The 14183-nt window shown below is 42.2% G+C and overlaps 1 protein-coding gene and 1 pseudogene across 3 annotated transcripts in view; one reads left to right on the top strand and one right to left on the bottom strand.

The window, feature by feature from the left end:
* Positions 1–14183, top strand: part of LOC106595617 (voltage-dependent calcium channel subunit alpha-2/delta-1) — a 176096-nt gene that overhangs the window by 103745 nt on the left and 58168 nt on the right. For all 3 annotated transcript variants that reach the window (XM_045722235.1, XM_045722234.1, XM_045722233.1), the window contains exon 7: positions 13643–13774. In XM_045722235.1, the coding sequence (XP_045578191.1) occupies positions 13643–13774 (132 nt within the window). The remainder of the gene's footprint in view (positions 1–13642; positions 13775–14183) is intronic.
* LOC123723812 (pyrin-like) lies at positions 5444–8419 on the bottom strand (annotated as a pseudogene).

Raw genomic sequence — 14183 nt, 5'->3', positions numbered from 1 at the left:
TTAATGTCAAGAGTACGTTATTTAAGTCGAGGTGTCTGTGTGACTGACCACTGTCATATTTCTCTCAATCTCTTTTGTCTTTCAATAACTCATTCACTCACTAATTCTTTAACAATGAGTGTCATTCAAGTTATTATAAGTTCAGACAGACAAACAAGGTACCATAACATGTGATTTAGTTTTTTGTGAAAATGTATCGTCGATAATTATATACCGTGATGATGAGTAGGGCAGTTATGGTGACCGTATTACCGGCAGTCACGAATCACGACGGCAGTAAAATTCCACGTGACTGTTTAGTCACAGTAATTAGGCTTCTCCAAGCTCTGATGCTGCTGATGGTCATCAGTAGCCTAGCAAACTTGCTAACTGCCTGGTACTCAGCACTCTATTGTCCCTCTAATCACTCTAATGCAAATGTAATGCAAATGTTATCGGAAATCTAATCAAACTCTTCATTAGAGCCCATGAGCTCATGTTGCACAACATTTCTATAGGCTATGCAATTGCCTGAAAAAATAGAGTGATGGCCTCTATTAGAAACAGAAGGATCGCATCAGCTTTCTATAGGCTAGGCCAACTATATTTATTAACTTTCCTAATATTAAGCATATTGCTTCTCTTTACAACAGGAGTATACCTTCTGGGGCTTCTCTCTCAAGGAGAAGAGGACACTTCTCCAGGTTTGACAGGGCATTGGTTTGGGCTGCTGGTAGCTTTCACTGGACTGACTTCCTGAACTGAATGGCGATCTCAGGAATCAAAGCATTAACAAAGAGATCTAGTCTCTTATCAAATGTATTTTTACAGATGGGACACTGGCACATGTCACTGCTATCCCAATACATCCTGATACAGGTCATGCAGAAGTTGTGTCCACATTGAATAGAGACCGGCTCAGTGAACACATCCAGACAGACTGAGCACAGGACCTGCTCTTCAGACACGACACTGCTGGAGGACGCCTTATCTAGATGGAGATGAAGCAGGACTTTTCTCCGATGTTTCTTCTTTGTCTTCGAGTGATCAAAATGCGAGTTTAACATAAAATGTCTCCCCCAAAAAAAGGGTTCTTTGCAGAGGGATAGGGTTCTACCAGGAATGCTTTTTGGAAGAATATTGTAAGTCAAAGGGTTCAAGGCAGTGGGTTAACTGCCTTGTTCAGAATGACAACTTTTTACCTTGTCAGCTCGGGGATTTGATCTTGCAACATTTCAGTTACAAGTCCAATACTCTAACCACTAGGCTACCTGCTGTCCCACCTAGACCCTTTACCATCCTAAAGCGTTTTTGGAAGAAAGAGTTTTTTGATGATTCTTTGGAAGGGTTCTACATAGAACCTTATATACTGCTCAAAAAAATAAAGGGAACGCTTAAACAACACATCCTAGATCTGAATGAAAGAAATAATCTTATTAAATACTTTTTTATTTCCATAGTTGAATGTGCTGACAACAAAATCACACAAAAATAATCAATGGAAATCCAATTTATCAACCCATGGAGGTCTGGATTTGGAGTCACACTCAAAATTAAAGTGGAAAACCACACTACAGGCTGATCCAACTTTGATGTAATGTCCTTAAAACAAGTCAAAATGAGGCTCAGTAGTGTGTGTGGCCTCCACATGCCTGTATGACCTCCCTACAACGCCTGGGCATGCTCCTGATGAGGTGGCAGATGGTCTCCTGAGGGATCTCCTCCCAGACCTGGACTAAAGCATCCGCCAACTCTTGGACAGTCTGTGGTGCAACGTGGCGTTGGTGGATGGAGCGAGACATGATGTCCCAGATGTGCTCAATTGGATTCAGGTCTGGGGAACGAGCGGGCCAGTCCATAGCATCAATGCCTTCCTCTTGCAGGAACTGCTGACACACTCCAGCCACATGAGGTCTAGCATTGTCTTGCATTAGGAGGAACCCAGGGCCAACCGCACCAGCATATGGTCTCACAAGGGGTCTGAGGATCTCATCTCGGTACCTAATGGCAGTCAGGCTACCTCTGGCGAGCACATGGAGGGCTGTGCGGCCCCCCAAATAAATGCCACCCCACACCATGACTGACCCACCGCCAAACCGGTCATGCTGGAGGATGTTGCAGGCAGCAGAACGTTCTCCACGGCGTCTCCAGACTCTGTCACGTCTGTCACGTGCTCAGTGTGAACCTGCTTTCATCTGTGAAGAGCACAGGGCGCCAGTGGCGAATTTGCCAATCTTGGTGTACTCTGGCAAATGCCAAACATCCTGCACGGTGTTGGGCTGTAAGCACAACCCCCACCTGTGAACATCGGGCCCTCATACCACCCTCATGGAGTCTGTTTCTGACCATTTGAGCAGACACATGCACATTTGTGGCCTGCTGGAGGTCATTTTGCAGGGCTCTGGCAGTGCTTCTCCTGCTCCTCCTTGCACAAAGGCGGAGGTAGCGGTCCTGCTGCTGGGTTGTTGCCCTCCTACGGCCTCCTCCACGTCTCCTGATGTACTGGCCTGTCTCCTGGTAGCGCCTCCATGCTCTGGACACTACGCTGACAGACACAGCAAACCTTCTTGCCACAGCTCACATTGATGTGCCATCCTGGATGAGCTGCACTACCTGAGCCACTTGTGTGGGTTGTAGACTCCGTCGCATGCTACCACTAGAGTGAAAGCACCGCCAGCATTCAAAAGTGACCAAAACATCAGCCAGGAAGCATAGGAACTGAGAAGTGGTCTGTGGTCCCCACCTGCAGAACCACTCCTTTATTGGGGGTGTCTTGCTAATTGCCTATAATTTCCACCTGTTGTCTATTCCATTTGTACAACAGCATGTGAAATGTATTGTCAATCAGTGTTGCTTCCTAAGTGGACAGTTTGATTTCACAGAAGTGTGATTGACTTGGAGTTACATTGTGTTGTTTAAGTGTTCCCTTTATTTTTTTGAGCAGTGTATATTATTTCACAGCATGCTCTGTTGCAGAGATATTTTTAGAATTGTTTATTTTACTGTAATATCTGTACATTTATTGGTTAATACATTTTATGCTACACAGAGATAAATAAACTAATCCAATCTGTTAGTAATTTTGGTTGTTCCAGTTTAGATGATCGAGGTAGTCTCAGTATTCAGTATTCCCTACCCTGGCAGTCATTCTGAATGCAGGTTGCGGGTGATTTAAGAATTCCACTTGTTGGATATCCTAACTCTGGCTTGATTCCAATATTGAATTACACATCACTTTTCAAGCCATGATAATGTGACTTGCAGGCCTGATGTTGCCTGTAAACCAGGAAATGATTAACAAAACTGTGATAGGGTATTTTTTTATTTTACTAGGCAAGTCAGTTAAGAACAAATTCTTATTTTCAATGACGGCCTCGGAACAGTGTGTTAACTGCCTTGTTCAGGGGCAGAACGACAGATTTGTACCTTGTCAGCTCGGGGAGTCAATCTTGAAACCTTTCGGTTACTAGTCCAACGCTCTAGCCACTAGGCTACGCTGCCGCCCCACTGTAACTAGGCCCTCAAAGAAAGGCCTTATTTAAGTGGTAATGCACAAGAAGCGCGTGTTTGGAGGATATATTGGCACGGGTGTTGTTAGGCCCAAGACAAACACCGGCTTTGAGGGCTTTATCACTTTCAAACAATGGGTTACCAACATATTCAAATAATGATTTACATATTTTCATTAAACGTTTGAATTCATTTATTCATACTATTTAATCCTTACACAAGATATAGTCCCTACACAAATCTTGGGTTGCTACCCAAGCCGGCTGGTCTATTGGTTCGGTTGTCTGAGACGGGACCCAGTCGTTCGTTCTAAATGTTCTATTGCCATACATTCTGGCAACGTTCTTATCCCTTGCTTGCTAGTTAGACAACTATGGATAACTTAGTCACGTCAAACAGTGCAGCCAGAATAACAACAAAGTAGCTGCATTTGTTTTAGGTGTTTTCTAGTGACATTTATTTGGATACATCCATAACAATGAGCTAATGATGTGCAATTTCACCTGGCATAGAAAATGTGCTCTCTCCTCAGGACACTGTTGTTCAGAGGAGCTAGCCAACAACACAGCTAATACAATCACTTCAAACTGAAGCTGGGAAGACTGCAAACTAGCTGCACTTTGTTTCGTTTGACCTGTTTTCTATTGATAGTTCTTTGTATATATCCATAAAAATGATGCTGATTCATGATTTCGACTGGCTGAGAAAAGCTGCCTGCCTGCCTGTCTCGTCCCGCCTCCTGACTCCCGACACGTTCGCTGCTATGGGACAGCTGGAGAAGGAATTTGAATATTGAAACAATGTTGCAAATGGCGGAGACCGACTAAATTGTATTCAAATCTCTACTGTTGTAGATGCTTTTTATAGTGGAGATCTAGTTGATAAATTGCCTGGCTGGGCTGATGAGACAGTGGATTGCGCAGTCAGATGGAACAGAGTAAATAGGCATTTTAACGTCATAGATTTAGCCGGTGGTAACTTGTGGAATAGACACCAGCTGGAATGTGGTTATAACCAATCACCATTCAGGATTAGACCCACCCATTGTATAAGATACATGTAATGTATTGTCATAATTTTATTTGAAAGGCTAATAAGGCTGGTGGGTTCCACTGGTTCATACAGGGTTCCAGGAAAAACTCTCCGAAGATAAGAGGATTCTCAATAGAACCCTTCATAGACGGTTCTAGGAAGAAACTTTAGCTGATAAAATGGTTATTGGTAGAACCCTTCATAGAGGCTTCTAGGTAGAACCATATACAGGGGGTTCTTTGAAGAACCCAACATGAAGGGTTTTAGATAGAACCTACAAAGGGTTCTACCCAGCACCAAAAAGGGTTGCCCAATGGGGACAAACCAAAGAACCCTGTATGGTTCTTCTTAGCACCTGTTTTTCTAAAAGTGTAGAATCAGTCAATTCAGTTGTAGTTTTAGCTTTAGAGTTTCCAGCATTGCATTATGGGTGGATACTAGCCAACCTTGATACAATGTGTTACCATATAGCATTGAAAATAGTCTAACCCAAGGATAAAGAGATTAAACATACAGTTGAAAAGAAAAAAGGATTTGCACACTAAAAACAAAAAAAGTAAGAGGTAGTAAACACACTAAAGCTTACCTTTCAATTTGTCTGTCCATGTTAATCTCTCTACTCATCTGCTTGTTTGTGGATAATATCTCTGTTCTTTCTGTGAGAAAGTAGACACAGTGTATAGGTAGTGAATAGATATTTCTGAAGAGCTGGAGAGAGTTTGGTACCGTACACAATACACTGTATACTTTAGTTTTATTTCGACAAGGTGATGTTGAAATGCAGTGACAATGAGTCATCAAAACCATAGAAACAGACGATTAAACACCCCCATATAATATACCCCCCCCCCCACAAAAAAAAATGACATCCAATTCAATCATATTTCATAGAATACAGCTGATGTCATAAATACCCATCACTATTCTAAAGCTCTGGTGCTGTGCTAGACTGAATACCAATTGTATCACTATTCAACTGAATGTAATTATCCAGACATCCTGAATGTTACTCAGTGTCCATTAAAGCTATTGAGGATCAACAGAGTATATGCATTGTATATATCTAAGTAAAACAAACATATAGTGCCGATATTATCAGAATTAAAACAATGCAACATTAAACATTTTGTCCTCCTCAACGATACCCCCCCTTCCCCCGGCAAATTCAAACTAGACAATGCTGATATTAACAAAACATGTGCCCGTTATAGTGCCACCTTGTGGTCGCTATGAATGTTCTTGCATATGTTGGGTCTTGTTGACAGTGTTTTCAACATGTGTACCAAATGTGTTACAATACAAATATCTGTGACTGATTTATGTGTCGGACCACATGAACGTTTATTGGCCATTACGACCATGTTGTTTTAGGTACTAGTCTGGAATATATTGCGTTGAGAGACGTTTGGCCATACGTGCTGCATGTCAAGTTTCTTGCAGATCGGTCATTCAGTGCCAGAGGTGTAGCATTTTAAGTGTTATTCACAAAATACTAAATGGCGTAATATCCATCATGGTGGACCTTATGGATCCCTGCTGCAAATTTGTTCCTTGTGAAGAGGAGGACCGATGTACTGAATTTCATGACTTTTGGACAAACTGGGTGAGGGGCGTGACCTTTCAAAATATGCATTTTCAATTGCTTGATATAGTGCCTCCACCTGGCCAGGCTGTGTCATTTAGAACATGCCAGATCTCTACAGCAAGACACATCATACAACCAAGTTTCATCAAAAACAGGCCATCCAGTCTGAGATATCGCATGTGACAAACATACAAACGTGCTATCGGACAGAGACAGAGCCAAAGTCCCCTCCCCGATTTCATCATGGGGAACAATAATCAGAACAACCTCTGAATTCTCTCTCCCAGATATGAAGTCATACCTTGTTGTGAGCCTTGGCGATATTGGTAATACAGGTAGACTATGTTACATTGTTGCTGCATTCTGAACTCATCATGTCTAACAGACTAACAATGTTTTTTATAGACTTTGGTTTTTCCATTTATATTTAGAGGTTGGACATTGGCACATGGTGCGCATTGATTAGTGTTCCCTCGTTACTCAGTATGTGTTACACCTGTGCTGGTTTGTCATCTCATTAGTGGGAAGGTGTTTCACCTGTGCTGGCCCAGGTGATATTTAAGAGTGGCCGGCTCAGTGCTCCGTTAAGATCAGATAAAGGATTGTTCTTTTAGAAGTCAAATAATAATAATAACAAACATCAGATAATAAACTACAGTGAAATATTCTCCCTGGTGTTTGATGAAAGAGTGAACTCTAATTGAGGTACTAATTTTACAGGTCAGTTAATTTCAGGTTCAAACTCAGTCTGTGTGATTGACAGGAGAGATGATTAGAGGAGTAGAGTTTTTACCACCATCATTGAGCAAAGGGCTGAAGTATGGATATAGTTTCTCAGTGAAGGTGTAGCCAGTGAAAGAGTAGATATGAGACCTGGTCTCCACATCATAAAATGAGACCTGACCCTCCTCATAATCCACAAACACCCCCACCTTCTGGGGCTTCTCTCTCAGGTAGAGGTGGACACGTTTCGGTGCACAAGCTATGTACTTACTCCCATCCCTCAGGATCACTGCCCAGCGTCCATTATCAGGGCTTAATGTAACAGTCCCTTTTCTGTTGATAGACTCTCTGGCCACTCCTAAATTCCACTCAGTCTTCCCTGTAACAGTTACCTCATAGTAGAATCTCCCTGAGGAGAAGCCTTTCTTTCACAAGACATTAACGGCAGAATCAAACCTCTTTGGGTTATCAGGGAGCTTGTGTTTTTTTCTCTCCAGTTCTCACTTCTTTCCCATTCTTAGACAGAATGAGCCAGGGGCTTGCTGTATCAGGGTCCAGAATAACATCCACTGCATACTGCTGAATCCTCTTCAGCTCATCATCAAACAGCCTCTTCATCTCACTCATGACTGTCTCTTCTAGCTGAGACACAGCTCTCCTCACAGTCCCTACACACAGATCACTGTCCTTGGTGAGTGGAGGGCTGCACAGGGATGGGAAGCTCTGGAGGAGGTTTAGGTCGTCCTCAGTGTGTGAGAGCTGCTCCAGCTCAGTGCTTCTTCTCTTTAGCTCAGTGGTTTCCTGCTCCAGCTCTTTAATGAGCCCTTCAGCCTTCCTCGGTGACTGCAGTACATTCAGACAGATAGAGCACAGGAATTGCTCTTCATACAGGAGACTACTGGAGGTGGGCATATCTAGACAGAGAAAGAAAAGTCAAACCGTAAAAAATACATAATCTAGAATCAGCCAACTAAATTGTTGTTCAAGCTTTAGAGTTTCCAACATTGCATTATGGAGGGATACTAGCCAATCTAGACACGCGTTACCATATAACATAGAAAATAGTACTAAAACCAAAGAATAAAGAGTTTAAATATACTGTTGGAAACTAGAAAGGATTTACACACATCAAACATGGTTGAACTTAATCTTAATTTAACTTAATTTATCTGTCCATGTTAATCTCTCTACTCACCTGCATGTGTTTGTGGGTAATATCTTTGTATTTTCTGTGAGATAGTAGACTGTGTATTTAATAGATATTTCTGAAGAGCTGGGGAGAGTTTATTCCATACTCAGTACACTGTATACTTAAGTTTCATTTCAGCAAAGTGACATTGTAATGCTCCTCCCAATCCACTTCAGCAAAGTGATCTTGAAATGGTCCTCCCCTCTCCCTGGAACAGTTAACTCCTTACATGGCTGAACTCGCTCAGATGCCAGTTTTCCATTGTCTGTAGATTATGAATTTTATAGTATGGATATTTTTTATATAGATTTAAGTCAATAGTACATTATTTAAGTTAAGCTGCCTGTGTGACTGTCCACCCTCATGTTTCTCTTGATTGTTTTCATCATTCACTCACTAATTCTTTGCCTTTATTTTCACAATGAGTGTTATTCATGTTATTATCAGTTCAGAAAGGCAGACAGACAAGGTGCGATAACATGTACATTTATTTTTTAGTAAAAAAATATTTGAGAATTATATACAATGATGAGTCAGAAACACACCATTCATTACACACAACCCAATATCATATATATTTCCCCACAGTGGCATAAGTCTACTATTCCAAACTGATGTCATAAATAGCCATCACTATTCTAAAGCTCTGGGACTGTACTAGACCCAATACCAATTTGATCACTTTTCAACTGGATTTGAAAAATCCTGAATGTTACTAAGTGTTAATTACAGCTAATGAGGATCAACAGAGATATACAGTGTGCATAATATCTACACTCTTAGAAAAAATTATTCCAAAAAGTTTCTTTACGAAGGGATAGGGCTCTACCAAGAACTGTTTTGATCAGAAGAACCCTTTTTGGAAGACAAGGGTTCTTGATGATTCTTTGGAAGGCAAAAAGGGTTCTACATAGAGCCATATATAATATTTCCCAGCATGCTCTATTGCAGGAAGATTTTCAGAATTGTTTGTTTTACTGTAATATCTGTGTTTTTGCATGTACATTGAATGGTTGATTAATTGTATGCTACACAAAGATAATATCTAAACTAATCCAATTGGTTTGTAATTGGATTCATTGCACCCGTTACTGAGATAGTTGTTCCAGTTTAAATGATTGACGTTGTCTCAGTATTCAATCTTTCCTACCCTGCAGTCATTCTAAATGCAGGTTGGGTGTGATTAACAATTCCAATTGTTAGATAGCCTATCACTGGCTGGATTTATGAATTACACATCACTTTGCAAGCCAGCATAATGTGCAAAGGGTTCTACCCAGCACCAAAAAGGGTTGCCCTATGGTTACAAACAGAAAACACCTGTATGGCTCTACTTAGCACTTTTTTTCTAAGAGTGTAGGTAAAACAAACATGTAGTGGTGATATTATCTGATAAAAAATAATCAGAACATCCCCTGAAATCTCTCCCAGATATGAAGTAATAACTTGTTGTGAGCCTAAGAGATATGGTAATACAGGTAGACTATGTTACATTGCTGCTGCATTCTGCACTCATCATGTCTAACAGACTGACAGATGGACTACTGATTATAACAAATAACAAGCATATCAGTAATACTCTACAGTGAAATATTCTCCCTGGAGTTTCATAAAAGACAACTCTAATGGAGGTACTTATTTTACAGGTCACTTACTTTCAGGTTCAAACTCAGTCTGTGTGATTGACAGGGGAAATCAGAGGGGCAGAGTTTTTACCATCATGATTAACACTAGGGTTGAAGCATGGATATCGTTTCTCAGTGAAGGTGTAGCCAGTGAAAGAGTAGATATGAGACCTGGCCTCCACATCATAACAGGAGACCTGCCCCTCCTCATAATCCACAAATACCCCCACCTTCTAGGGCTTCTCTCTCAAGTAGAGGGGGGTAAAGATGGGGGCACAAGCTGCGTACTTACTCCTATCTGTCAGGACCACAGCCCAGCATCCACTATTGGGGGCCAGTGTGATATTGCCCTTCCTGTTTATGGAGTCTCTGGCCACTCCTAAACTCCATCCAGTCTTCCCTGTAACAGTCACCTCATAGTAAAATCTCCCTGAGGAGAATCCCTCCTTTCCCAAGACAATAAGGACAGGATCAAACCTCTTTGGGTTATTAGGGAGATTCTGTTGTGTCTCCATATCTTACTTGTTTCCCATCCTCAGACAGGATGAGTTCACGTTGTGCTGTATCAGGGTCCAGAGTCACATCCACTGCATACTGCTGAATCCTCTTCAGTTTGATGTCAGGCAGCTTCTCAATCTCTTTATTCAGTGTCTCCTCCAACTGACACGCCACTCTCCTCAAAGTCATCACTGTGAACACTGATCTCAGACCAGTCCTTGGTGAGTGGAGGGCTGCACAGGGATGGGAAGCTCTGGAGGAAATAAAGATAGTCCTCAGTGTGTGATCAGCTTCTCCTCACCCAATACAGCTATGCACCTTGTTCTTCCTGGAGCAGTTAACCCCTTACATGCCTGAATTCTCTCAGGTACCAGCATACCATTGTCTGTAGAGATTTGTTTTTATAGCATGGATATATTTATTTAGATTGAATTCAAGATTCAGATACATTATTGAAATGGAGGTGTCTGTGTGACTGTCCACTGTCATATGTATCATATTCTACTAAGCTATATGGAATTTAACGAAGGTCATACCAAGAATCATTTAGCTATTTCATTTTTAATTTTATGACCCCTGAAGTATCAAAAAAGTGTGTGTGTATATATTTATATACCGCCAGCATTCGAGCTCTATAGGAGAAAGCCCTGCCTCCAGCTGTTTGCTTAGAAATTCTAGGGACAGTTAGTAGGCCTGCGTCTTGTGACCATAGCGTACGTGTAGGTATGTACGGCAGGACATACCTCAGTGACTTTCAACGTAGCACTGTCATAGGATGCCACATTTCCAACTAGTCAGTTTGTCAAATTTCTGCCCTGCTAGAGCTGCCCTGGTCAACTGTAAGTGCTGTTATTGTGAAGTGGAAAGGTCTAGGAGCAACAACGGCTCAGCCACGAAGTGGTAGGCCACACAAGCTCACAGAACAGGACCGCCGGGTTCCAAACTACCCCTGGAAGCAACGTCAGCACAAGAACTGTTCGTCGGGAGCTTCATGAAATGGGTTTCCATGCCCGAGCAGCCGCAGACAAGCCTTAGATCACCATGCGCAACGCCAAGTGTCGACTGGCGCAGGAGAGGTGAAAGTCAATTCATGCGTCCTCTGAAACATGACCCACCAAAACACACTCCTTAACACCCGCCCACTTAACTTCTTATGGCTGGAATCCCAGTAACGGGATCAATATGACAACAGCCAGTGAAAGTGCAGGGCGCCAAATTCAAACAACAGAAATCTCATAATTAAAATTCCTAAAACATACAAGTATTTTACACCATTTTAAAGATACACTTGTTGTTAATCCCAACACAGTGTCCGATTTCAAAAAGGCTTTGCTACGAAAGCACACCAAACGATTATGTTAGGTCAGCAACTAGTCACAGAAAAACACAGCCATTTTTCCAGCCAAAGAGAGGAGTCACAAAAAGCAGAAATAGAGATAAAATTAATCACTAACCTTTGATGATCTTCATCAGATGACACTCATAGGACTTCATGTTACACAATACATGTATGTTTTGTTCGATAAAGTTCATATTTATATCCAAAAATCTCAGTTTAGATTGGCACGTTATGTACAGTAATGTTTTGCTTCTAAAACATCCGGTGGTTTTGCAGAGAGCCACATCAATTTACAGAAATACTCATCATAAATGTTGATGAAAATACAAGTGTTATACATGGAACATTAGATAAATTTCTCCTTAATGGAACCGCTGTGTCAGATTTCAAAAAAGCTTTACCGAAAAAGCACACCATGCAATAATCTGAGTACGGCGCTCAGACGTACTCAGTAGCCATACATATATCCGCCATGTTGGAGTCAACAGAAGTCAGAAATAGCATTATAAATATTCAATTACCTTCGATGATCTTCATCAGAATGCACTCCCAGGAATCCCAGTTCCACAATAAATGTTTGTTTTGTTCAATAAAGTCCATCCTTTATGTCCAAATACCTCCTTTTGTTCACGCCTTCTGTTCACAAATCCAAATTCACGACGCGCAGGCCAGACAAAAACTCAAACAATTCCATTACAGTTCGTAGAAACATGTCAAACGATGTATAGAATCAATCTTTAGGATGATTTTATCATAAATCTTCAATAAGGTTTCAACCGTAGAATTCCTTTGTCTTTAGAAATGCAATGGAACTCGGCTACCTCTCATGGGCGCGCGCATGACTGAAGCTCATGCCCTTCTGGCAGACCTCTCACTCAATCAGCTCTTATTCTCTCCCACTTCACAGTAGAAGCCTCAAACAAGGTTCTAAAGACTGTTGACATCTAGTGGAAGCCTTAGGAAGTGCAATATGACCCCACAGACACTGTATATTGGATAGGCCAAGACTTGAAAAACTACAAACCTCAGATTTCCCACTTCCTGGTTGGATTTTTTCTCAGGTTTTTGCCAGCCATATGAGGTCTGTTATACTCACAGACATCATTCAAACAGTTTTAGAAACTTCAGAGTGTTTACTTCAGAGTGTCCATCCAAATCTACTAATAATATGCATATCTTAGCTTCTTGGCCTGAGTAGCAGGCAGTTTACTCTGGGCACCTTATTCATCCAAGCTACTCAATACTGCCACCCAGCCATAAGAAGTTAACCCGGAAGCCAGCCGCACCAATGTGTCAGAGGAAACACTGTTCAACTGCCAACCGAAGTCAACGTGCAGGCACCCGGCCCGCCACAAGGAGTGGCTAGAGCGCAATTAAAGCCAAGTAAAGCCCCCCTGGCCAAACCCTCCCCTTACCCGGACGACACTGGGTCAATTGTGCACCACCCTATAGGACACCCGGTCATGGCTGGTTGTGACACAGCCTGGGATGGAACCCGGGTCTGTAGTGACACCTCAAGGACTGCAATGCAGTGCCTTAGACCGCTGCGCCACTCGGGGAGCTTTACATGTACTTGTTGGTAAGAGCCTAACCTTTCCACAGAGGGGTCATAATAGTTTGTAGGCCAAAACGATTTTTGGACTGATTTTCAGGTTGTTTCATGATCTGACAAACACCGCTCTAGCTCTGTCAGCTTTCACTGCAGATGCGGAAGTGCGACATCCACATGTAGTGGATTGAGACTCATCCAATGCAATACAACCGATATCTCTAGCTTAAACTGACAGATTTTAATGGAGATTTTTATATTATGCTAATTAGATTTCAGTGGGGGCGCAGACATTGACCTTAGGGGGTTAAGCCATAATCACTGTTTTCCCACGTGGACAGATTTTGACGGGAGTGAAACCTCTCACTTCGGCTCTCTCTCTCTGTGAATACTCATCTATTGCTTCAATAGCATTTCTGTACATGTTTTTGAGTTATATCATGTTGTTATGTGTCTTGTATACCAATCCGTCACCTCAAAGGAAGTCCCCTCAGAAAAGGAGTTGTTTAATTCAAATTATCATAAACAGTTGTAAATATCACAGAGTGGGCCTTTAACTCTGTTATATGAATACTAATGTATGTGTATGCGTATGTGTTTGTCTATCCCACAGCCACCATTGTGCTGAATGAGCTGAACTGGACAGACGCATTAGAGGCCGTGTTTAGGAAGAACAAGGAAGAGGATCCTACTCTACTGTGGCAGGTGTTCGGCAGTGCCACTGGATTGGCTCGCTACTTCCCAGGTGAGTAGCCAGCCAGCCAATCGGCTTACGCCCTCAGCCCATGACCTTAAAGTGGCTATTAATGGAGACGTAATGCCCTGGGCCACTTTGTCACGTTGTATTTACTCAGCACTCACACACACTGAAAAAACACACAGAAAGAGAGAGAAAGATCACTCTCTCTCTCTCTCGCTCTCTCTCACACACACACACACACACACACACACTAGAGCTCTCTCTCACACACACGCGGAGGTTGGGAAAACAGTGAGTCATGGCAATCCCTGTGTTTGTCACCAAGGCCTGGGTAGCTGTGGGCTTGTTGACACACACACAGGGACGGGGACGGGGACAGAGATGGGGACAAGGACACAGGGACAGCCATCAATTGCCTCCTTATGCCGTACCTCTGACATGACCGACCTGAAAA

The sequence above is a fragment of the Salmo salar genome, chromosome ssa07, assembly GCF_905237065.1.
Source record: "Salmo salar chromosome ssa07, Ssal_v3.1, whole genome shotgun sequence".
NCBI lineage: Eukaryota > Metazoa > Chordata > Actinopteri > Salmoniformes > Salmonidae > Salmo > Salmo salar.
This window is presented reverse-complemented; position numbering and strand designations above follow the sequence as displayed.